General features: G+C 41.9%; 6 protein-coding genes across 11 annotated transcripts; 2 read left to right on the forward strand and 4 right to left on the reverse strand.

Annotated features, from left to right (window-relative positions):
• Positions 1-819: 819 nt before the first annotated feature.
• LOC133156195 (uncharacterized) lies at positions 820-20,340 on the forward strand. 3 transcript variants are annotated; one of them, XM_061282013.1, is made up of 9 exons: positions 820-1,175; positions 17,457-17,606; positions 17,807-17,952; positions 18,028-18,134; positions 18,615-18,745; positions 18,977-19,260; positions 19,395-19,483; positions 19,538-19,712; positions 19,851-20,340. In XM_061282013.1, exons 2-9 carry the CDS (start codon positions 17,546-17,548, stop codon positions 19,995-19,997), a joined length of 1,140 nt encoding a protein of 379 aa, XP_061137997.1. In that variant the 5' UTR covers positions 820-1,175; positions 17,457-17,545; the 3' UTR covers positions 19,998-20,340. The 3 variants fall into 3 exon arrangements, with proteins under 3 accessions (XP_061137997.1, XP_061137998.1, XP_061137999.1); XM_061282014.1 differs by having other exon boundaries at positions 17,524-17,606; XM_061282015.1 differs by lacking the exon at positions 820-1,175 and having other exon boundaries at positions 15,693-17,606; positions 17,829-17,952.
• On the reverse strand, positions 2,414-4,619 carry LOC133156198 (gastrula zinc finger protein XlCGF57.1-like). Of its 3 annotated transcripts, none has more exons than XM_061282018.1 (3): positions 4,466-4,619; positions 3,991-4,096; positions 2,414-3,825 (listed from the first exon to the last, which is right to left on the reverse strand). In XM_061282018.1, the coding sequence occupies exons 2-3, from the start codon at positions 4,091-4,093 to the stop codon at positions 2,996-2,998; spliced, it is 933 nt and encodes a 310-aa protein (XP_061138002.1). In that variant the 5' UTR covers positions 4,094-4,096; positions 4,466-4,619; the 3' UTR covers positions 2,414-2,995. The 3 variants fall into 3 exon arrangements, with proteins under 3 accessions (XP_061138002.1, XP_061138003.1, XP_061138004.1); XM_061282019.1 differs by having other exon boundaries at positions 3,991-4,100; positions 4,466-4,603; XM_061282020.1 differs by having other exon boundaries at positions 4,461-4,599.
• LOC133156193 (zinc finger protein OZF-like) lies at positions 4,804-9,090 on the reverse strand. 2 transcript variants are annotated; one of them, XM_061282011.1, is made up of 4 exons: positions 9,059-9,090; positions 8,360-8,469; positions 7,830-8,189; positions 4,804-5,977 (listed from the first exon to the last, which is right to left on the reverse strand). In XM_061282011.1, the coding sequence occupies exons 2-4, from the start codon at positions 8,460-8,462 to the stop codon at positions 4,980-4,982; spliced, it is 1,461 nt and encodes a 486-aa protein (XP_061137995.1). In that variant the 5' UTR covers positions 8,463-8,469; positions 9,059-9,090; the 3' UTR covers positions 4,804-4,979. The 2 variants fall into 2 exon arrangements, with proteins under 2 accessions (XP_061137995.1, XP_061137993.1); XM_061282009.1 differs by lacking the exon at positions 4,804-5,977 and having other exon boundaries at positions 6,492-8,189.
• Positions 9,419-11,387, reverse strand: LOC133156194 (gastrula zinc finger protein XlCGF57.1-like). The gene is made up of 2 exons (XM_061282012.1): positions 11,282-11,387; positions 9,419-11,116 (listed from the first exon to the last, which is right to left on the reverse strand). Exons 1-2 carry the CDS (start codon positions 11,382-11,384, stop codon positions 9,612-9,614), a joined length of 1,608 nt encoding a protein of 535 aa, XP_061137996.1. The 5' UTR covers positions 11,385-11,387; the 3' UTR covers positions 9,419-9,611.
• Positions 12,337-16,377, reverse strand: LOC133156199 (gastrula zinc finger protein XlCGF52.1-like). The gene is made up of 4 exons (XM_061282021.1): positions 16,361-16,377; positions 15,592-15,693; positions 15,058-15,417; positions 12,337-13,461 (listed from the first exon to the last, which is right to left on the reverse strand). Exons 3-4 carry the CDS (start codon positions 15,317-15,319, stop codon positions 12,527-12,529), a joined length of 1,197 nt encoding a protein of 398 aa, XP_061138005.1. The 5' UTR covers positions 15,320-15,417; positions 15,592-15,693; positions 16,361-16,377; the 3' UTR covers positions 12,337-12,526.
• A 2,510-nt stretch (positions 20,341-22,850) lies between the features above and the next one.
• Positions 22,851-24,177, forward strand: LOC133156197 (olfactory receptor 2C1-like). The gene is made up of 2 exons (XM_061282017.1): positions 22,851-23,273; positions 23,564-24,177. The coding sequence occupies exons 1-2, from the start codon at positions 22,851-22,853 to the stop codon at positions 24,074-24,076; spliced, it is 936 nt and encodes a 311-aa protein (XP_061138001.1). The 3' UTR covers positions 24,077-24,177.
• The last annotated feature ends 293 nt before the right edge of the window (positions 24,178-24,470 follow it).

A 24,470-nucleotide genomic window follows, 5' to 3' on the forward strand; every position in this document is an offset into this window, starting at 1 on the left:
ATTGACTAACACGTTTAGACTGATTTTTAATGAATGGCTTCCTCCTGTCTCACTTTAATGTATATTGTACTGTGTAAAAAAAAAAAAAATTAAACTTAATGTAAATAGAGTAGATAAGTAAAACTCTAGAAGATTAACGAGAGAACACAATTAAAATTGACTTGCAAACGTCTGCATTTTTTCATTTCAACTACTTTTATTGAATTAGTCCCCATTCATTTTGAGCTCTTTTTATTAGTGCATTTAGGGATTGTTTTCGTTTAATGCATGGCTTCCTTTTTTTTTTTTTTTTTTTACTGTCTGCTTTGTTGTGACACGTTCAGCAGACATCATTTGCAGATTAAAGTTTTTTTTCAGCATGAAATGTCGCTTGAGGCTCTCAAATGTCATCGCACTGGGCTTGGAACATCAATTTAAGAACCTGCAACGCATCAAGTGGCTGGTAGTGTGGCACGTGCTGCTGAGTTCCATCCAGCTGATATGACAAAAATCCATTTTTGCATATCAGCATCAATTGTTGCAATTCTACATTTTTTCATTTCTTTCACCACTCATTACTGCCATCTTCTGGTAGCCACCAGCGATGGATTTAATCCAGGGGTCCCTAACCCCAGGTACCGGGCCGCCAAACCGCACAGGAAAAAAATAAAATAACATTTTTATCGACGATCAATTCATTCTGGTCAAGAAGCTCGTCCCGGTCACGTGACATGTTTTCCTAGTCGAGCCTGTAAAGCAAGCAAAAATGAGAATTTATTTTGAAAAATATAAATATCGTCGCTGTGTCTCTTGACACAAGATGCTCGTCTCGGTCACGTGACGTCGCCCCAGTCGAGCCCGCGAGGCAAACAAAAATGAACAAGAAACAGAAGTTTGGAAAGCTTTTTCGGAAAGGGGAAAAAAAGCCCAGTGAGGAGACTGAAGAAGAGGAAGAGGCTACCACTTCTAAGAAAAGGAAAGCTGCATTAAAAAAAAAAAATCTGGAGTCCTACTTAAAATATGGATTTATCGCTAGCTAACGAGGCAATGAAGCCTTCAAAACTGCTTGGGCACATGGAGACCAAGAATCCTGCATTAAAAGACAAACCTTAACCACTTCGGATGTCAATGTCTCCGCCTAGATGGGACCGGCTCGTTTCTGAGAAAGTCGGTGCTCCCAATAATTCAACGTAATGGTGAGTTTTACTTTTATGTGGTTTATATTTGGTTTTATGGCAGTTGTATCATTTTATTTCATCGTATTTTTATATAACCGGTCCGCGAAAATTATTCTAAGGTTGGAGACCATTGCTGTAATTAATGTATGATGAATGAATTTCTGCAATGTTAGTCGTTGAATCTTGTCATGTTACATTTTTAGGAGCACACCTCAGGTTTGATCACAAGTTTGATAACCAAACGAATGAATGATTTAATAGAACGACACTGGATAGACCAGATAGTTTATTTGAGAGCTTTTATTTGGACTTTTTTCTTAATATACAATTGTCACTTTGGCTTAATGTTTGTTGAAAGACAATTTAAAAAAATGTGGCTGGAACTGAGTGACTCAACAGGATGACTGGCCATTTTGCTGGATGGCTACTCGCATCTATATCTTCAGGCGCACTGTGTTTTAATGGAAGCCAATAGCTCATAATAGTAACTACTTCCAAGCTAAGCACTGCGACAATTTCTTAAAAAATCAAATGAAAGCTCAATGAGTAGTAAACAAGAAAAATGGTGTCATCAACCTCGTGACTAAAGAAAAACCCTAAACACTAATAAAACTAAGCAACTTGCCCTAAATATGAAATATGAAAAACCGTAATTTTCGGACTATAAGTCGCTCCGGAGTACAAGTCGCATCAGCCGTAAAATGCCCAAAAAAGTAAAAAGAAAAAAAACATATATAAGTCGCTCCGGAGTAAAAATCGCATTTTGGGGGGCAATGTATTCGACAAAATTCGACATCGAGAAGTCATGAACGAGAAACAACAGGCTAAACGATAGGTATGCTAATGTGACATAAACACAAAGAGCTGAGAACGGCCCTGACGTAACATTCAGAGTTATTTAAAAAAAAAAAAAAAAACGATTACATAAATAACTTGTTTATAAAACCATCTGTGTCACTCCAATTCATCAAATCCATCGATCGTCCTTTGTCAACAATGGGTGCGCGCCGCTGACGCCGCTTGCACTTCCAAACATTCCGCAGGCCCATATAATGATATATAAATTAGAAATCAAATAACTATTATATAAGCAATAATATTATCAAACCATCTGTGCGCTCTAGATCCATCGATCAAATTCCTCGTCCTTTGTCAACAACGCCGCGTGTGAGCCCTGATGTCAGTCTCGTTGTTATTCCACAGATTTAGTATATAACTATATTGTAGCCTTAACAAAGTACAAGGAAAGACGTGGGTTTGGTAAACGGCTCTTTATTTAACAAAACAAACTTCCAGCCACGGAGGTGGAAGAGAGATCCATAAAATAGGACCGGCCGTGCGTAAAAGCCATGTCCGAGCCCTATCCACCGTCCCTGGACAGCCACCCGGCTGAGCGCCGGCCCCCCAACTTCAATCCACGGAGGTGAAAGAAAGCTCAGAGTAGGACCGGGCGTGGATAAAAGCCATAATAGTTTTTCAAACCTTGTGTCACTCCAAATCCTTCAAACTCTTCGTCTGCCATGTGATTTAGAAACAAAGTCGCTAATGATGCCGGTAGTACGTGGGGCCCTTCGTCCTCCCGTGATCAATCTTTGTCCTTTATGTAAACAACCGCCGCGCTGCTGACGTTACTTGAAATTCAAATTACAGTAATCCCTTGCTACATCCCGGTTTCACTTTTTTTGGGGGGACGAAGACATTTTTGAAAAAAATACATATAAGTTGCTCCTTATTATAAATTGCCCCCCACCCAAACTATGAAAAAAAACGTGACATAGTCCGTAAATTACGGTAATGGCTACGGCTCATGAAGTCCGCTCAAACAGAAGGTGAAAACTTCACGGATCATAGCTCATCTCCCCAACACACTCGGAATTCTCAATAGACTCTTTGGCAGGTGACCGGGTGTGAATTTTTGTATGACTTTTTAAGTTTACCTTCAGAGTGAATTTTTTGCCACAAACTGAGCATGAAAAACGTTTCTCACCAGAGTGAATTCTTGTATGAGCTGTTAGATTTCCCTTCAGAGAAAATGTTTTGCCACAAACTGTACATGAAAAAGGTTTCTCACCAGTGTGGATTATTGTATGAGTTTTTAAATATCCCCCCTGAGAGAATTTCTTGCCACAAACTGAGCATGAAAAATTTTTCTCACCAGTGTGAACTCTTGTATGAAGTGTTATATATCTCTTCACAGAAAATCTTTTGCCGCAAAATAGGCATGAAAAAGGCTTCTCACCGGTGTGGATTGTTGTGTGATTTTTTAAATTTCGCTTGTTTGATAATATTTGGCCACAAACTGAGCATGCAAAAGATTTCCCACCAGTGCGGATTCTTGTATGCCTTTTTAAATGTTCCCTCCGAGGGAATTCATGTTGACCCTCATCTAAACTCGTCACAAATACACCAGTCAATGGCACCTTGCAGATCTCCTCCTCTTCTTCCTCCTTTTTAATGTCATAGGAGTCTTCTCCCTCCTCTTTAATGTTGCAGGAGTCTTCTCTCTCCTCTTCATTACAAGGCAGCTCTGGCTCTTCCTCTTTTATAGTGCAAAGAAATGTCTGCTCCATTTGTTCATTCAAGTGGTGGACCTCTTTGCCCACATCTTCCCTTTTAATGCGAATGCGCTCTTGCTCCTGCCGTTCAGGACGAATCGCTTCACTGAGGTCTGCAAAACAAGACAAACGCATATTAACAATGAAAGTTACAGTTGAAGAAAAACCAGTCACACCTATACTTTTTTCAATCTGCCTATCACACATGATTTTGATAGAATCCGACTAAAAATAAACACTGGAAGAGGATTCATAATAGAAAATAGACGTGTACTAACCTACTCTGTGCAACACAACATAAGGCTGCAGCCAAACATCTTCCAGTCGTTGAGGACCACGGTCCTTTTCCTCCACGTACTTTGCTGTGGTCCTTGCAAACATTTTCTAGATGCAAGCAAGCAGGAACAGACATTAACTGACACACTGAAACAAAATGAAGACATCAAGTATTTGTTTTATTCGCTAGAAGAACTAACGGAGAGCGTTTCATTCTCCAACACTTTCTGTTTTGTCTCCCCTTTTGAATGTTGAGGTTGCTCTGGTTGCTAATCCCCGATTTGGAGTATTTCCACACTACAGTGTAGGATGTTTGAGATCGAATATTCGTCGAGCATAATCACGCTAAATATGATCATGTTAGCATTGTGCTAGCTACCACACTTAAAGCAGCGGGCCCCACTTCTGTACTGTAACCAAGCAGTACGACAAATAACGTTGCTAACATGATAACTTAGAGCCACAGTTGTACCTTACCACTTTCGTCGTTGCAGTTGTAATGTGGCTAATGCCACATACGTTACGTGTTTATCTAATGCAGCCAAATAGAAGGCAACAAGCTTCTATTTGAGTGCTTTAACCAAGCGTGACTTTGTTGTCGTCGCTTTATCTGCAACGTAATGATGACGTCATTTGAGAGATCCCTGTCGCCCTCTAGCGAAGGACCGTGGGACGTTTAGTGTTGTTGACCAGCAAAGTTGGAGGCGAACTCCACTCACATAGTTGCCTGTACTGATAAACACTGATAAAAACTAAGCAACTTGCCCTGAATATGAATTAAAATCCAAGTTAAAAACCACAACTAAAATCTATACTTGGTGTTCATTTAGATCATCTCCAGGCCGGTTCACTTTATTTTCAAATTCATTACAACCAAAATCAGAACAGGGGTGAAGGAAAGGACCTCAGCATCCCAATCAAAAGGTACACAGGATAGAATTATCATTGATGCAAAAACTCATGAAGTCCGCTCAAATAGAAGGTGAAAATTTCACGGATCATAGCTCATCTCCCCAACACCTTCGGAATTCTCAATAGACTCTTTGGCAGGTGACTGAGCAGGCAACAGGGGGTGGATTCTTAAATGACTTTTTAAGTTTCCGTTCAGAGTGAATTTTTCACCACAAACTGAGCATGAAAAAGGTTTCTCACCAGTGTGGGTTCTTGTATGAATTGTTAGATTTCCCTTCACAGAAAATGTTTTGCCACAAACTGAGCATGAAAAAGGTTTCTCACCAGTGTGGGTTCTTGTATGAATTTTTAGATTTCCCTTCACAGAAAATGTTTTGCCACAAACTGTACATGAAAAAGGTTTCTCACCAGTGTGCATTCTTGTATGAATTTTTAACTCGTCCCCCCGAGAGAATTTTTCGCCACAAACTGAGCATGAAAAAGGCTTCTCACCAGTGTGGATTCTTGTGTGCTTTTTTAAGCTTCCCTTCTCAGTGAATAGGTGGCCACAAACTGAGCATGAAAAAGGTTTCTCACCAGTGTGAAATCTTGTATGAAGTGTCATATATCTCTTGTCAGAAAATCTTTTGCCACAAACTAAGCATGAAAAAGGCTTCTCACCAGTGTGGATTCTTGTGTGAATTTTTAAAATTCGCTGGTCAGATAATATTTTGCCACAAACTGAGCATGCAAAAGATTTCTCACCAGTGTGGATTCTTGTATGCCTTTTTAAATGTTCCCTCCGAGGGAATTCATGTTGACCCTCATCTAAACTCGTCACAAATACACCAGTCAATGGCACCTTGCAGATCTCCTCCTCTTCTTCCTCCTTTTTAATGTCACAGGAGTCTTCTCCCTCCTCTTTAATGTCGCAGGAGTCTTCTCTCTCCTCTTTATTACAAGGCAGCTCTGGCTCTTCCTCCTCTTTTATAGCGCAAAGAAATGTCTGCTCCATTTGTTCATTCAAGTGGTGGACCTCTTTGCTCACATCTTCCTTTTTAATGTGAATGCGCTCTTGCTCCTGCTGTTCACTGAGGTCTGCAAAACAAGACAAATGCATATTAACAAAGTTACAGTTGAAGACAAACTGGTAAAACCTACACAAGGACTTCTTCAATCTGTCTATCACACATGATTTTGATAGAATTCTACTAAAAGTATTAACCAGCTCTGCGTAACACAACATAAGGCTGCAACCAAAGATCTTCCAGTTGTTGACTACGGTCCTTTAATCGTTGTGCATCTCAGCTTTCTATTTCTCCCTGTAGTTGTCTCATTTCGCCTCGGCTATAGTATATCATGCCCCTTTTTGATTGGTTAGCAGAGAGAAGGGCTAAATCTACACACAAGCGCAAGAAAGAAAAAAAAAAGTGTCTTGCTTGCTTCTGATTTTTCTTCTTAACAAGTCTTGGTAAATCTGGGGGCAAAACAAAACCCTAAACACTGATAAAAACTAAGCAACTTGCCCTAAATATAAATTAAAACAAATTAAAGTTAAAAACCACAACTAAAAATGAAATAAACATCATGTGTAATGAAAAATACAAAACTATTATCATCCTGAGGGTGGTTAACTTTATTTTCAAAATCATTACAACCAAAATCAGAACAGTGGTGAAGGAAAGGACCTCAGCATCCCAATCAAAAGGTACATAGAATAGAATTATCATTGATGCAAAAACTCATGAAGTCCGCTCAAATAGATGGTGAAAACTTCACGGATCATATCTCATCTCGCCAACACATTCGGAATTCTCAATAGACTCTTTGGCAGGTGACTGAGCAGGCAACAGGGGGTGGATTCTTGAATGACGTTTCAAGTTTACGTTCAGAGTGAATTTTTTGCCACAAACTGAGCATGAAAAGGGTTTCTCACCAGTGTGGGTTCTTGTATGAATTGTTAGATTTCCCTTCGCAGAAAATGTTTTGCCACAAACTGTACATGAAAAAGGTTTCTCACCAGTGTGGATTCTTGTATGAGTTTTTAAATATCCCCCCTGAGAGAATTTTTTGCCACAAACTGAGCATGAATAAGGTTTCTCACCAGTGTGGGTTCTTGTGTGCTTATTTAAATGTCCCCTGTGAGAGAATCTTTGGCCACAAACTGAGCATGAAAAAGGCTTGTCACCAGTGTGCATTCTTGTATGAATTTTTAAATGTCCCCCCTGAGAGAATGCTTTGCCACAAACTGAGCAGGAAAAAGGTTTCTCACCGGTGTGGATTCTTGTGTGAGCTTTTAAATTTCCGCTGTGAGAGAATCTTTGGCCACAAACTGAGCATGTATTTGGTTTCTCACCAGTGTGGGTTCTTGTATGAACTGTTAGAGTTCCCTTCCGATAAAATCTTTTGCCACAAACTGAGCATGAAAAAGGCTTCTCACCAGTGTGGCTTGTGTGCGTGTTTAAATCTCTCTTCTGAGAGAATTTTTGGCCACAAACTGAGCATGAAAAAGGTTTCTCACCGGTGTGGATTCTTGTGTGAGTTTTTAAATGTCCCCTCTGAGAGAATCTTTGGCCACAAAATGAGCATGTATGTGGTGTCTCACCAGTGTGGGTTCTTGTATGAATTGTTAGAGTTCCCTTTCGATAAAATCTTTTGCCACAAACTGAGCATGAAAAAGGTTTCTCACCAGTGTGGATTCTTGTGTGTGTTTTTAAATGTCCCGTCTGAGACAATTTTTGGCAACAATCTGAGGAAAACCTTTTCTTTCTTGTGTCTATTCTCATGTGTTGCTTCAAAACACTGTTATTAGCACATTTCCCATACTGAGAACATTGGCTGTGTTTGTTTTGAGACTCATCAGCAGCAGCATCAACAGGAATATGTGACAACACGTCATGACCCTCTGATGCTGGAGCTGGTTGTGATCCGCCACAGTGGTCTCCATTACCTTCTCTGGTCATTTGTTGACTTGAACTGCAGTTTGGAGGCTCCGCCACTTTGCTCATTTCATGTTGACCCTCATCTAAACTCGTCACAGGTACACCAGTCAATGGCACCTTGCAAATCTCCTCTTCTTGTTCCTCCTTTTTAATGTCATAGGAGTCTTCTCCCTCCTCTTTAATGTTGCAGGAGTCTTCTCTCTCCTCTTTAATACAAGGCAGCTCTGGCTCTTCCTCCTCTTTTATAGCGCAAAGAAATGTCTGCTCCATTTGTTCATTCAAGTGGTGGACCTCTTTGCCCACATCTTCCTTTTTAATGCGAATGCGCTCTTGCTCCTGCTGTTCAGGACGAATCGCTTCACTGAGGTCTGCAAAACAAGACAAACGCATATTAACAATGAAAGTTACAGTTGAAGAAAAACTGGTCACACCTATACAAGGACTTTTTCAATCTGCCTATCACACATGATTTCGATAGAATTCTACTAAAAAGAAACACTGGAAGAGGATTCATAATAGAAAATAGACTTGTACTAACCTACTCTGTGCAACACAACATAAGGCTGCAGCCAAAGATCTTCCCGTCGTTGAGGACTACGGTCCTTTTCCTCCACACACTTTGCTGTGGCCCTTGCAAACATTTTCTAGCTGCAAGCAAGCAGGAACAGACATTAACTGACACACTGAAACAAAAAGAAGACATCAAGTATTTGTTTTATTCGCTAGAAGAACTAACAGAGAGCGTTCCATTCTCCAACACTTTCTGTTTTGTCTCCCCTTTTGAATGTTGAGGTTGCTCTGGTTGCAATGGCGTTGCTACACTCAAGGGAGGGGGACTGCTCAGCTAATGAATGTAGCAGCCGACAGGAACTCCACCATCTATCTACTTAAAGCAACCCAATACACGAAACGACATTTTATGTAGATGGTACCTGTTTTTGCAAACGTGATTACGCGTTATCATCAGGTAGAGTGCACGAGAGCATTGAGATTTAAAATCGTGAGCATGTCTGCCTGCATCCATCACTGCTAATCCCCGATTTGGAGTATTTCCACACTACAATGTGGCATATTTGAGATGGAACATTCGTCGAGCATAATCACGCTAAATATGATCATGTTAGCATTGTGCTAGCTGCCACGCTTAAAGCAGCGGGCCCCACTTCTGTACTGTAACCAAGCAGTACGACAAATAACGTTGCTAACATGATAACTTAGAGCCACAGTTGTAACTTACCACTTTCGTCGTTGCAGTTGTAATGTGGCTAATGCCACATAAGTTGCGTATTTATCTAATGCAGACAAATAGAAGGCAACAAGCTTCTATTTGAGTGCTTTAACCAAGCGTGACTTTGTTGTCGTCGCTTTAGCTGCAACGTAATGATGACGTCATTTGAGAGATCCCTGACGCCCTCTAGCGAAGGACCGTGGGACGTTTAGTGTTGTTGACCAGCAAAGTTGGAGGCGAACTCCACTCACATAATTGCCTGTACTGATAAACACTAAGCAACTTGCCCTGAATATGACTTAAAATTCAAGTTAAAAACCACAACTAAAATTAAAATAAACACCAAGTATAATGAAAAATACAAAACTATTATCATCCCCAGGCCGGTTAACTTTATTTTCAAATTCATTACAACCAAAATCAGAACAGGGGTGAAGGAAAGGACCTCAGCATCCCAATCAAAAGGTACTTTGAATTGAATTATCATCGATGCAAAAACTCATGAAGTCCGCTCAAACAGAAGGTGAAAACTTCACGGATCATAGCTCATCTCCCCAACCCACTAGGAATTCTCAATAGACTCTTTGACAGGTGACTGAGCAGGAAACAGGGGGTGGATTCTTGAATGACGTTTTAAGCTTACCTTCAGAGTGAATTTTTTGCCACAAACTGAGCATGAAAAGGGTTTCTCACCAGTGTGGGTTTTTGTATGACTTGTTAGAGTTCCCTTCACAGAAAATGTTTTGCCACAAACTGTACATGAAAAAGGTTTCTCACCAGTGTGCATTCTTGTATGAGTTTTTAAATGTCCCATGTGAGAGAATCTTTGTCCACAAACTGAGCATGAAAAAGGTTGTTCACCAGTGTGCATTCTTGTATGAATTTTTAACCCGTGCCCCCGAGCGAATGCTTTGCCACAAACTGAGCAGGAAAAAGGTTTCTCACCGGTGTGGATTCTTGTGTGAGCTTTTAAATTTCCGCTGTCAGAGAATCTTTGGCCACAAACTGAGCATGTAAAAGATTTCTCACCAGTGTGGGTTCTTGAATGAACTGTTAGAGTTCCCTTCCGACAAAATCTTTTGCCACAAACTGAGCATGAAAAAGGTTTCTCACCGGTGTGGATTCTTGTGTGAGCTTTTAAATTTCCGCTCTGGGAGAATCTTTGGCCACAAACTGAGCATGTATTTGGTGTCTCACCAGTGTGGGTTCTTTTATGAACTCTTAGATTTTCCTTCCGATAAAATCTTTTGCCACAAACTGAGCATGAAAAAGGCTTCTCACCAGTGTGCATTCTTGTATGAATTTTTAACCCGTCCCCCCGAGCGAATGCTTTGCCACAAAATGAGCATGTATGTGGTGTCTCACCAGTGTGGGTTCTTGTATGAATTGTTAGAGTTCCCTTCCGACAAAATCTTTTGCCACAAACTGAGCATGAAAAAGGTTTCTCACCAGTGTGGATTCTTGTGTGTGTTTTTAAATGTCCCCTCTGAGACAATTTTTGGCCACAATCTGGGAAAAACCTTTCCTTTCTTGTGTCTATTCTCATGTGTTGCTTCAAAGCACTGTTATTAGCACATTTCCCATACTGAGAACATTGGCTGTGTTTGTTTTGAGACTCATCAGCAGCAGCATCAACAGGAATATGTGACAACACGTCATGACTCTCTGATGGTGGAGCTGGTTGTGATCCGCCACAGTGGTCTCCATTACCTTCTCTGGTCATTTGTTGACTTGAACTGCAGTTTGGAGGCTCCGCCACTTTGCTCATTTCATGTTGACCCTCATCTAAACTCGTCACAGGTACACCAGTCAATGGCACCTTGCAAATCTCCTCTTCTTGTTCCTCCTTTTTAATGTCATAGGAGTCTTCAGCCTCCTCTTTAATGTTGCAGGAGTCTTCTCTCTCCTCTTTATTACAAGGCAACTCTGGCTCTTCCTCTTTTATAGTGCAAAGAAATGTCTGCTCCATTTGTTCATTCAAGTGGTGGACCTCTTTGCCCACATCTTCCCTTTTAATGCGAATGCGCTCTTGCTCCTGCTGTTCAGGACGAATCGCTTCACTGAGGTCTGCAAAACAAGACAAACGCATATTAACAATGAAAGTTACAGTTGAAGAAAAACCGGTCACACCTATACTTTTTTCAATCTGCCTATCACACATGATTTTGATAGAATCCGACTAAAAAGAAACACTGGAAGAGGATTCATAATAGAAAATAGACGTGTACTAACCTACTCTGTGCAACACAACATAAGGCTGCAGCCAAAGATCTTCCCATCGTTGAGGACTACGGTCCTTTTCCTCCACACACTTTGCTGTGGCCCTTGCAAACATTTTCTAGCTGCAAGCAAGCAGGAACAGACATTAACTGACACACTGAAACAAAAAGAAGACATCAAGTAATTGTTTTACTCGCTAGGAGAACTAACAGAGAGCGTTTCATTCTCCAACACTTTGTTTTGTCTCCCCTTTTGAATGTTGAGGTTGCTCTGGTTGCAATGGCGTTGCTACACTCAAGGGAGGGGGACTGTTCAGCTAATGAATGTAGCAGCCGACAGGAGCTCCACCATCTATCTACTTAAAGCAACCCAATACACGAAACGTCATTTTATGTAGATGGTACCTGTTTTTGCAAACGTGATTACGCGTTATCATCAGGTAGAGTGCACGAGAGCATTGAGATTTGAAATCGTGAGCATGTCTGCCTGCATCCATCACTGCTAATCCCCGATTTGGAGTATTTCCACACTACAATGTGGCATATTTGAGATGGAACATTCGTCGAGCATAATCACGCTAAATATGATCATGTTAGCATTGTGCTAGCTGCCACGCTTAAAGCAGCGGGCCCCACTTCTGTACTGTAACCAAGCAGTACGACAAATAACGTTGCTAACATGATAACTTAGATCCACAGTTGTAACTTACCACTTTCGTCGTTGCAGTTGTAATGTGGCTAATGCCACATAAGTTGCGTATTTATCTAATGCAGACAAATAGAAGGCAACAAGCTTCTGTTTGAGTGCTTTAACCAAGCGTGACTTTGTTGTCGTCGCTTTAGCTGCAACGTAATGATGACGTCATTTGAGAGATCCCTGACGCCCTCTAGCGAAGGACCGTGGGACGTTTAGTGTTGTTGACCAGCAAAGTTGGAGGCGAACTCCACTCACATAATTGCCTGTACTGATAAACACTAAGCAACTTGCCCTGACTATGACTTAAAATTCAAGTTAAAAACCACAACTAAAATTAAAATAAACACCAAGTATAATGAAAAATACAAAACTATTATCATCCCCAGGCCGGTTCACTTTATTTTCAAATTCATTACAACCAAAATCAGAACAGTGGTGAAGGACCTCAGCATCCCAATCAAAAGGTACTTTGAATTGAATTATCATCGATGCAAAAACTCATGAAGTCCGCTCAAACGGAAGGTGAAAACTTCACGGATCATAGCTCATCTCCCCAACCCACTAGGAATTCTCAATAGACTCTTTGGCAGGTGACTGACCAGGCAACCGGGTGTGGATTCTTGTATGAGTTTTTAAGGTTCCCTTCAGAGAGAATTTTCTGCCACAAACTGTGCATGAAAAAGGTTTTTCACCAGCGTGAAGTTTTATATGAAGTGGGAGATATCCCTTCACAGAAAATCTTTTGCCACAAACTGGGCATGAAAAAGGCTTCTCACCAGTGTGGATTCTTGTGTGCTTTTTTAAGTATTCCTTGTCATTGAATCTTTTGCCACAAACTGAGCATGGAAAAGGTTTCTCACCAGTGTGGGTTCTTGTATGACTTGTTAGAGATCTCTTCGCAGGAAATCTTTTGCCACAAACTGAGCATGAAAAAGGTTTCTCACCAGTGTGGATTTGTGTGTGCTTTTTTAAGTTTCCATTGGCAGAGAATATTTTGCCACAAATTGAGCATGAATAAGGTTTCTCGCCAGTGTGGGTTCTTGTGTGCTTATTTAAATGTCCCCTGTGAGAGAATCTTTTGCCACAAATTGAGCATGAAAAAGGTTTCTCGCCAGTGTGGATTCTAGTGTGCGTGTTTAAATGTCCCCTATTAGAGAATCTTTGGCCACAAACTGAGCAGGAAAACCGTTTCTCCTTCGCTTTGCTCATTTCATGTCGACCCTCATCTGAACTCGTCACAGGTACACCAGTCAATGGCACCTTGCAGATCTCCTCCTCTTCTTCCTCCTTTTTAATGTCACAGGAGTCTTCTCCCTCCTCTTTAATGTCGCAGGAGTCTTCTCTCTCCTCTTTATTACAAGGCAGCTCTGGCTCTTCCTCCTCTTTTATAGCGCAAAGAATTGTCTGCTCCATTTGTTCGTTCAAGTGGTGGACCTCTTTGCTCTCATCTTCCTTTTTAATGTGAATGCGCTCTTGCTCCTGCTGTTCACTGAGGTCTGCAAAACAAGACAAATGCATATTAACAAAGTTACAGTTGAAGACAAACTGGTAAAACCTACACAAGGACTTCTTCAATCTGTCTATCACACATGATTTTGATAGAATTCTACTAAAAGTATTAACCAGTTCTGCGTAACACAACACAAGGCTGCAACCAAAGATCTCCCAGTTGTTGATGACTACGGTCCTTCAATCGTTGTGCATCTCAGCTTTCTATTTCTCCCTGTAGTTGTCTCATTTCACCTCGGCTATAGTATATCATGCCCCTTTTTGATTGGTTAGCAGAGAGCAGGGCTAAATCTACACACAAGCGCAAGAAAGAAAAAAAAAAGTGTCTTGCTTGCTTCTGATTTTTCTTCTTAACAAGTCTTGGTAAATCTGGGGGCAAAACAAAACCCTAAACACTGATAAAAACTAAGCAACTTGCCCTTAATATTAATTAAAACAAATTCAAGTTCAAAACCACAACTAAAAACGAAATAAACCTCATGTATAATGAAAAATACAAAACTTATCCTGAGGGTGGTTAACTTTATTTTCAAATTCATTACAACCAAAATCAGAACAGTGGTAAAGGAGCTCAGCATCCCAATCAAAAGGTACATAGAATAGAATTATCATTGATGCAAAAACTCATGAAGTCCGCTCAAATAGAAGGTGAAAGCTTCACGGATCATAGCTCATCTCCCCAACACACTCGGAATTCTCAATAGACTCTTTGACAGGTGACTGAGCAGGCAACAGGGGGTAGATTCTTGAATGACGTTTTAAGCTTACCTTCCGAGTGAATTTTTTGCCACAAACTGAGCATGAAAAGGGTTTCTCACCAGTGTGGGTTCTTGTATGACTTGTTAGAGTTCGCTTCACAGAAAATGTTTTGCCACAAACTGTACATGAAAAAGGTTTCTCACCAGTGTGCATTCTTGTATGAGTTTTTAAATGTCCCTTGTGAGAGAATCTTTGGCCACAAACTGAGCATGAAAAAGGTTTGTCACCAGTGTGCATTCTTGTGTGAATTTTTAACCCGTGCCCCCGAGCGAATGCTTTGCCACAAACTGAGCAGGGAAAAGGTTTCTCACCGGTGTGGATTCTTGTGTGTGTTTTTAAATTTCCGCTGTCAGAGAATCTTTGGCCACAAACTGAGCATGAAAAAGGCTTCTCACCAGTGTGCATTCTTGTATGAATTTTTAACCCGTCCCCCCGAGCGAATGCTTTGCCACAAAATGAGCATGTATGTGGTGTCTCACCAGTGTGGGTTCTTGTATGAATTGTTAGAGTTCCCTTCCGATAAAATCTTTTGCCACAAACTGAGCATGAAAAAGGTTTCTCACCAGTGTGGATTCTTGTGTGTGTTTTTAAATGTCCCCTCTGAGACAATGTTTGGCCACAATCTGGGAAAAACCTTTCCTTTCTTCTGTCTATTCTCATGTGTTGCTTCAAAACACTGTTATTAGCACATTTCCCAGACTGAGAACATTGGCTGTGTTTGTTTTGAGACTCATCAGCAGCAGCATCAACAGGAATATGTGACAACACGTCATGACTCTCTGATGGTGGAGCTGGTTGTGATCCGCCACAGTGGTCTCCATTACCTTCTCTGGTCATTTGTTGACTTGAACTGCAGTTTGGAGGCTCCGCCACTTTGCTCATTTCATGTTGACCCTCATCTAAACTCGTCACAGGTACACCAGTCAATGGCACCTTGCAAATCTCCTCCTCTTCTTCCTCCTTTTTAATGTCATAGGAGTCTTCTCCCTCCTCTTTAATGTTGCAAGAGTCTTCTCTCTCCTCTTTAATACAAGGCAGCTCTGGCTCTTCCTCCTCTTTTATAGCGCAAAGAAATGTCTGCTCCATTTGTTCATTCAAGTGGTGGACCTCTTTGCCCACATCTTCCTTTTTAATGCGAATGCGCTCCTGCTCCTGCTGTTCAGGCCGAATCGCTTCACTGAGGTCTGCAAAACAAGACAAACGCATATTAACAATTAAAGTTACAGTTGAAGAAAACCTGGTCACACTTATACAAGGACTTTTTCAATCTGCCTATCACACATGATTTTGATAGAATCCTACTAAAAAGAAACACTGGAAGAGGATTCATAATAGAAAATAGATGTGTACCAACCTACTCTGTGCAACACAACATAAGGCTGCAGCCAAAGATCTTCCAGTTGTTGAGGACCACGGTCCTTTTCCTCTACGTACTTTGCTGTGGTCCTTGCAAACATTTTCTAGCTGCAAGCAAGCAGGAACAGACATTAACTGACACACTGAAACAAAAAGAAGACATCAAGTATTTGTTTTACTCGCTAGGAGAACTAACAGAGAGCGTTTCATTCTCCAACACTTTGTTTTGTCTCCCCTTTTGAATGTTGAGGTTGCTCTGGTTGCAATGGCGTTGCTACACTCAAGGGAGGGGGACTGTTCAGCTAATGAATGTAGCAGCCGACAGGAGCTCCACCATCTAGCATTCAACGATTTCTCCCACTTCACTAGGAACTCCTAACAGAATGTAACTAGGCATGTCAAATAGTTGAATATCAACTTCAACTTGTGCTGTTTACAACGTGCACTTAAAGCGACCCAATACACGAAACGACATTTTATGTAGCTCGGACCTGTTTTTGCAAACGTGATTACGCGTTATCAGGTAGAGTGCACGAGGGGATTGAGATTTAAAATCGGGAGCATCCCTGCCTGCAACCACCACTGCTAATCCCCGATTTGGAGTATTTCCACACTACAGTGTGGCATATTTGAGATGGAACATTGGTCGAGCATAATCACGCTAAATATGCTCATGTTAGCATTGTGCTAGCTACCACGCTTAAAGCAGCGGGCCCCACTTCTGTATTGTAACCAAGCAGTACGACAAATAACGTTGCTAACATAACTTACCTCTTTCGTCGTTGCAGTTGTAATGTTGCTAATGCCACACAAGTTGCGTATTTATCTAATGCAGACAAATAGAAGGCAACAAGCTTCTGTTTGAGTGCTTAAACCAAGCGCGACTTTGTCGTCGTCGCTTTACCTGCAACGTAATGATGACGTCATTTGAGAGAGGTCCCTACTGCCCTCTAGCGAAGGACCGTGGGACGTTTAGTGTTGTTGACCAGCAAACAAACCAACATTGCGTGAAAAAAAATATTTTGTGCACGTTTTCAAAAAAAAAAAAAAAACCACCGTCAAATTGATTTTAATAGCGTGCATTTGTTTATATGCCCTCTGCTTTTGGTGAGAGATTGCTTTTAGAATTTACACTGCTTTTCATGCTAATTTGTGAGAGCGTTTATTTTGACAATTCTATATACATATAATTGCCACTGCGAGAGTTTGGCTTAATGTAATTGTTTTAAGAAATTAAAAAAAAAAATGCGCCTGAAACGAGTGTGTTTGTTGCTAAGTGTTTTTAAATGAAAGTCCAACGATGTTTTCAAAACAGGAGCTACTTTATTTACAAATTCGATATACTGTAAATATTGGACATTGATATCAAAGTCAAATAATTGACTAACACATTTAGACTTATTTCTAATGAATGGCTGTATCTTGTCTCACTTTAATATCTTTAATGAATATTGTACTGTATAAAAAAGAAAAATAATTAGACTTGATGTAAATAGAGTAGATAACTAAAAATCTAGATGATTAACCAGTGAACATAATTCAAATTGACTTGCAGATGTCTGCATTTTTTTATTTTAACTACTTGATCATTTTATTGAATTAGTTGTCATCCATTTTGAGCTTTAGTTTATTTTATAAGTGGATTTAGGGATTGTTTTAGTTTAGTGCATGGCTTCCTTTTTTTTTTTTTTTACTGTCTGCTTTGTTGTGTCACGTTCAACAGACCTCATTTCAAAGCTTTTTTTCACCATAAAACACGCATGATTGAGGTTCTCAAATGTCACTGCACGTATACACAAAGCATTCAAAGCACAAAAAGAGCATCATTTCGTTGAGTCTTCTGTGACATGGCATGTTTGTACGACAGGAGGAACTGGCAGTAATCACGCGCTGGATCTTCGGTTGTGCGGTGCTGTTGTTTTGTTGCCGTCTAGATAGGTGCCGGCCGCCTGGAACATGAGCCCGTCAGTTGTCGCGACGCTGCTACTCATTCTTGTCCTGTGTTGGCCCTGCAACAGTGAGTAAATATTTTCTTGAGATGTAAAGGGATTTATTAACCACTGTAAAGGTACGAGCAGTTTAGCCCTTTTCCCTGTAAGAGCACTGCAGGGATATGACAATCTACTCGACTTTGCAGTCATGCTGCATGTGCAGCAAAAGAGGTCACATGCTGGATGTTGTCGTGGCTGTCATCATTGTTGTTTGGTGTTGTCGTAGCGCGCTCCTCCTGTCCATACAGCTTTTGGAACGTCAAGAACAATTGTTATGGACGGTTCCGTTACGAAGTGGGCTGGAAAGAGGCTGAGGCTCGCTGTAAAAGAGAGGGTGGCCATCTGGCTAGCATTTGGTACTTCAGAGAGATGGTGACTCCTCTTACTCATCCGAACATACACCCTGAAAATCTTCTCTATCGTTATATCTGTTTATTCCTGTTGCAGGAGTTTATAGAGTCACTATATATGAGGGTGGATCATTGGATCGGTTTGTCCCGTAACAACAATACTGATGAGTGGAAATGGAGCGACGGAAGTATTTACTATCCCGAGTAAGTGTCCTTCTAGTCAGAAGAAAGCACGACATTGCTTGCATCATTGAATAGGTTGAATTTGTCCTCCTGTTCACTTAACTCAGTGCTTCTCAAATAGTGGGGCGCGCCCCCCTTGGGGGGCGCGGTGCTATTCCTGGGGGGGCGCGTGTGACCCTGGGGAACAGGCTTTTTTTTGGCAGCACTAGAATAAAGTGTAACTGCGCGTTTACTACAGCAGGGGGCAGTGGCGCTCTCATTGTTACTTCTGTCACGTTTGCGACAGTGCAACATTTTACGACTTACAAGACAAGTTAGGATAGTCACGGTGGGGAGGGGGGGCGCGAATAGTTTTCTTCTTGCTAGGGGGGGGCGTGACAGAAAATAATTGAGAAGCACTGACTTAACTGGTATTGATGATGACGACTCTGGTGGTAAAAAGCTAAGTCAAGACTTCTGTGCCTTATTTGGCGTCTTCTGTGGCTGCCTGTTTTGTTTCAGGTACTGGGGTACCTTTCAGGCACGCAACGACACGAACTTCCCGCAATGCATTGCGTTGACTGCTAGAACGAGAAAATGGAAAATTGATGACTGTCAGGAAAACAAATATTTCATCTGCAAGTACACCCTGGGTTTGTCCACACTTTGATGATTATGGCTGCATGCAATTCATCAACAACTCAGGAATGTGTATCAGGGAAATAGTGTTTGTGCCCCCTCAAAGATTCTAATGTTCATAATTGAAAAGCATGTAGAAGTGTTATTAGGGCTTCAAGGTATTCATTTGTTTAGGCCAGAAAGTAAGGTGTGCATGATGTCCTCTAAATGCGCACTCTCCTTTCACATGGATTGTGTCCCTGCAGACGTGTGCCTTTGTCCTCCTCCATGTCGTCCTACTACTACTGCTGCTCCTGCCTTGCAAACAACCACCCGACCTTTGTCCACCACTACCTCCCCTCCTCCTACTTGTCCTCCTTGTGCTTCCTCTGCTCGTCCTTACATTACTCTTTCCTCCAAACCGAATACCACCGCCGTGCCGCAAAACATTTGGGCACCGGAGATTTGCAAAATGTCAATCGATCAGTCCACATCGTGTGCCTCAGATGACCCCACGTGCTCGTGCCTGCTTGCCGTGTTGGCCAACCCAGTAAGTTGTTAGTGCAGCGAATGCATAAAGAGCATTTTTACCCATCTTTTGAAACTATTCAAAACATGCAACAAAATGAGCAAAAACTAAGTAAAATTTGAGCTGCATGCATTTTCTCAATTGCGTGTGCACAGAATGGTTCGATCCAAGCTGCATTCAACGACGGTCTCGGTGTGAATCGCAGTGTTGTCATCAGAGGACAGGCCAATTCCAATGCAGAGAGGTAATAACTCTCTTTAAAACCAAACAAGGCAGTCATTGCAAGAGTGCATTGCAGGCTCATCGTCAAGCTGCTTCTGGGCAAAGAAGACGACAACATGACTGCGCTTCAGCTGAATTTCCACTTTGGAAACAAAAGCATTGTGCTCAACTCCCAAGCGGACAAAAAAACTACCCAACAAACCGTGAACGCTTCTCAACCCCACCAGTTTGGACCCGGACTCGACTTCAAGGTCATCAATCAGATTAATGTGGAGATGCGTTCCGACGTCAAAAAAAATCCTAAATACTATATTCCCAGGGTTAACCTGTAGAAAATGTTGACTAACTGAAGTATGCTTACTGACCCAGCTGTCTTCTTCACCATCCAGATTGACATTCAATGTGGCAACAACACTTTCAACATGACCTTGGATGACAACGTCCAGCTGGCCTTGGAACATCAACTTATGAACCTGCGACGCATCAAGTGGCTGGAAGTTTGGCACGTGCTGCTGAGTTCCGTCCAGCTGATGTGACAAAAGTCCAAATTTCTTTCAGCACTCACTACTGCCACTGTCTGGTATCAACCAGCGATAGGGGTAATGCGTTATTGTAATGTATTTATGAATTACTCAATGAATCTTTGCAATGTTAGTCGTCGGATCTCCTTACATTTTTAGGACCACACTACAACTTTGATCACAAGTTTTATAACCAAATGAAAAACATTAAAAAAAACTGAGCAATTTGAAAAACATAAAACATTGAGCCACTTAAGGCTGATTTAAAAGAGTGACATTTGTGTCACTTGTAAGTTTGTGTTGAATATTTGTAATATTGCATGTTATATCCACAATAAAATTCAATAAGGCAAGTCTATTTTTGACCTGACATTAGTGATAGTGAAACAACATTTTTAATGTACATTTAGAAATATAATTCAGGCATTAAAATTAAGTTAAATTGCATCTTTGATTCTCATAATCTAGACAGCAGAAAATAGTTTAATACGGCGTTTACATCCAACTAATATATGTATTTGCGGTTTGGAATTGCGAATGACTCCTTCAGACATCAACTACACTTTATTAGGGGGGTATTTTTTTCTTAGATAATGTTCTCGAGTTGTGTGTGCCCTGTGGTCTCCTCGCCTTGGAAAAATATTTCCAACCTGAAACTGGACCATTGTTTTTTTCCCCATTTGAATTGAACAAGACCGCGTCCATCCATCTGACCATATTTCCCTGGTGACCCGGTTATTTGTTTACCTGCCCGTGTCCAATGATGATGTCGTCGTGTTGTCTTTGACTTGGTGGCTAATGAGCCCCTCGGGTGGAGGAGCTTCATCCAATTGGAGAAGCAACAAGTGTCCAACCAGAGGTTAAGCGTCGTGGGAGGACGCCTGATGGGCTCTATGGTTATGTCACCAACACGGGCTTGATTGACTCAATCCGAGCATTGGTTCTCATGTGGGTCTCAATGTGGTCCAAAGTGAATCTAGCATTTGTCCTTGCGCATGTCCCAAGACAGGTTTGAGCGTGCACCCAACACTCGTGCCTCAAATGTTTGTGTGCTCGAGAGGGGTCAAGGGTCACTGACATACTCCCATGTTTAAGGGGGACAGCGGCTGGCCGGTGGTCCCGTGAGGTCGCCTGGGCTTTAGTAGCTAATTGGCAATTAACTTCTGAGGGATGAAAGTGTTGTGTTGATGCTTGATGTCTGTCAACATGATTAGCAACGTTGGGATAAACATGTTGATGTGTTTCTGTCCCATGTGTGTAAAGCTGCCTGTCAACATTTTGCTCTAGTGGGGACAAAAAGCAAAACTAACTTCGACCTTTGGAGCACTGCACTTTTGTGGCAAGTGTTTGTCAGCACATTAAAGTTACAAAAATTGTTTGATCCAAAACATGAATTGAAGCCGATCTAAATGGGACAGGACGACTGAGCCATCCGCTCTCAAGTCTCGATTTGTCAATAGACGCTAGAACCGAATGTTTGTTTTTCAAACAAGTCGTGTGTGACGTCATGTGGGCTGTGACAATATAAAGCACAATATAAAGATGTATTGTGAAATAATTTGCTAAGGTGTTTTACAATTCTGTAGTTCTGTTGTTTTTTTTTGTGCAATAAGGTGAAGCCAATTTTCGCCAGAGCAAAAGTAATTTTTTTGTACAATTTTCCAGCTTGAATTGTTTTTTAGTTTGTTGCTTTGAAAATTTGCATTCACTCAAAATATTTTTCTTTACAGTTTATTATTTCAAGTAGTAGTTGTAAAGTACTACTTCAACAAGTAATGAGTGTTTTGCCAGCTTGGCAATAATTTGTCCTGAATGGTGTACAAAGCCAGATGTGAGTTGTTTTTTTGTACACACGGCAACACGGTAACAAGTTGAACTTTCTTCCATCTAATAGGAATACGTCAAGGTTAAGAAAATAATGTTAAAAATGTCAAGTCTATTGTTTATGAAAGGTGCCAGCCATCTTAATCTAACTGCCTTAAAAGGTCAAAAAGGGGACGATGAGAAACGAGGGGTGAGGGCTGAGGGGGCGTGGCCTTTGTGATTTTGGTCAATAAAATCTCCAGCGGCCTCTTCAGCTTTCCTCATCGTCACGACGCTTTTTCAGGCGTATTTTACAGGCGAATGTCTTTGTCACCTTGCGTATATTTTTTTCTCCCACTTTCCTGTTAACTTAAACTCAAGCTAGCCCTTTTGATTGTTTCTGCTCACAGCATCAACACGCTTTCACTCTGTCACTGCTGTTTTTGTCTAAGCTGATTGAAAAGTTTCTTCACCTTTTCTTGACAGCGCTGTTGTTTCAAATTGTGGCTCGGCTTGTAGTTTTTGTTGTTTGGATTCACATCTTGAATGGTTTTGAAAAGCAGCCTTTGACTGAAAACAAATGCAAACTTGTTTGGTATGTGTTTCTGTCTTAGGTTTGTTTTGTGATGGAAGTATTTTGATTCAGGGTGTTTTGATACACAGGGATGGAAAAAAATCTTGTGCATGTTTTCCACATGCGTTGGCTAAACAGAATTTAGATGTTTTGTTCTCAATGCAAGCGTGTTTGTTGTTGTGACGCTTTTAACTGAGGGATGAATGTGTGTTGATTGCGAAAAGGAAAATCATTTAGGTTGTTTTGACGTGATATAAAGCCAAATCAACTCGCTTTGCTCTTGGCATACATGTATTTATTTTAACACATTGAATTTTAACACAACCTGTCAATGCACATTTAACACAACTTTTGAATGTTTCCGTTGATCTTCTGAGTTTTCTCTATTTGCATCTCTTCTGGCTCTTTTTTGAACATTTCTCAGTTGGCAGACGTGCGCAGCACGGCAGATTCTTCCCGCTCGACAGCTTGCCGTCCAGGTGCCGTCACAGATGGCGAACTCCTCATGGTCGCCGCCGATGGTGTTGGAACTAGACGGCCTGAGCGGCTGCAGTGTCAGCCAGCGGCGTGTTTACTTTGCGCTGGCACTCGTGTCATATGTGCTGACGCTGCTGGTGAACTTGACGCTGATGGCGACGGTGGCGGCGGAGAAGACGCTGCACCGGCCCATCTACGTACTGGTGTGCAACTTGTGTGCCAACGGCATGCTGGGAGCTTCTTGCTTCTACCCCAAGCTGCTTCACGACCTGCTGGCTGAGGTGCATGTGGTGTCATATGTCGGCTGCCTGGTGCAGGTCTTGGTGCTCTACTGGTATGTCTTCTGTGAGTTTGCCAGTCTAACGCTGATGGCCTATGACCGCTATGTGGCCATCTGCTGCCCGTTGGTCTACCGTGCCATCATGACCACGCAGAAGGTTTGTATGCAGTCCTTTTGTTACATAGTGTCACTGATCTTAAACTTACTAAGATATGTCACTGCTCAAAGGCCTTTATGGAAAGTGGAGCGATGCTAACATAGTTTTGTTTCTGAAGAAATATCTGTTTTGCAATTTATCTACTCCAAAAAATGCCTTCAATCTCTATGGAAAGTATTTTACTTTAATCTGACCAAAACAAAACGGTGTGCTACCATTTAGTGGCCGGCAGTGGAATTACATCCAAGATGGAGTTGCACAAATGTTGCATTGATCTTATGTTCCCTAAGGTTTGGCGGCTGCTGCTGCTGACATGGTTGTTGCCGCTGCTGGAGACAACGGCGGGCGTGATTCTGACGGCGCGCCTGCCGCTGTGTGGCCGGCGGATCCATCGACTCTTCTGTACCAACTGGGCGCTAGTCAAGCTGTCGTGCGTCGACAACACCGTCAACAACGTCTACGGCTTCTTGCTGATGTTCCTGCAGGTGGCGCAGGCCGTCCTCATCGGCGTCTCGTACGGCCACCTAGTGCGTGCCTCGCTGCGTTCGCGCAGCAACCGCCGGCGCTTCGTGCAGACGTGCGTGCCCCATGTGCTTACCCTCACCGTCTTCACTGGCTCGGTTTGCTCTGACGTTCTGTTAGAGCGCTACGGCGGTGGCCAGTCAGCGGGCTGGCGCCACGGGCTGGCTGTGTTGTTCATGGTGGCTCCGCCGCTCCTCAACCCGCTCATCTACGGCATCAACCTGCACCAACTCCGGCATCGCGTCCTCGCAAACCTGATGCCGTGGCGCCGCGCTCCCTAGGCGTCAAACTCAAAGCCGGAGCCGCCACATAATTTTATGCATCTTGCAAAAGCAAATCATATGTCATCTCCTCTTCCACGATCCTTGCTAAAATCTGTAAATTGTCATCTGTAACAAATAACTTGCTGTGAGGTGGCGTGCTCTACTTCTGTGCGTGGTGTTCTCCAGCACGCGCCGGCGACGTGCGCCCCACGAGCTTCGCATCGGTTTCGGTTGCGCCTTCCAGATTGTTATGTTTATTCTCTTACATAACCTTTGTAAAGAGCACAGATTCACGTTACTTTTGTTAGAGTGTTTTTATTTCCTTAACAAGCCTCATCACAATGATATTCATCCGCTGACCCAACACACCTCCACACCGCACGGAGAGGGGCAACAAAAAGTAGAGCATACC

The sequence above is a fragment of the Syngnathus typhle genome, linkage group LG6, assembly GCF_033458585.1.
Source record: "Syngnathus typhle isolate RoL2023-S1 ecotype Sweden linkage group LG6, RoL_Styp_1.0, whole genome shotgun sequence".
Lineage (NCBI taxonomy): Eukaryota > Metazoa > Chordata > Actinopteri > Syngnathiformes > Syngnathidae > Syngnathus > Syngnathus typhle.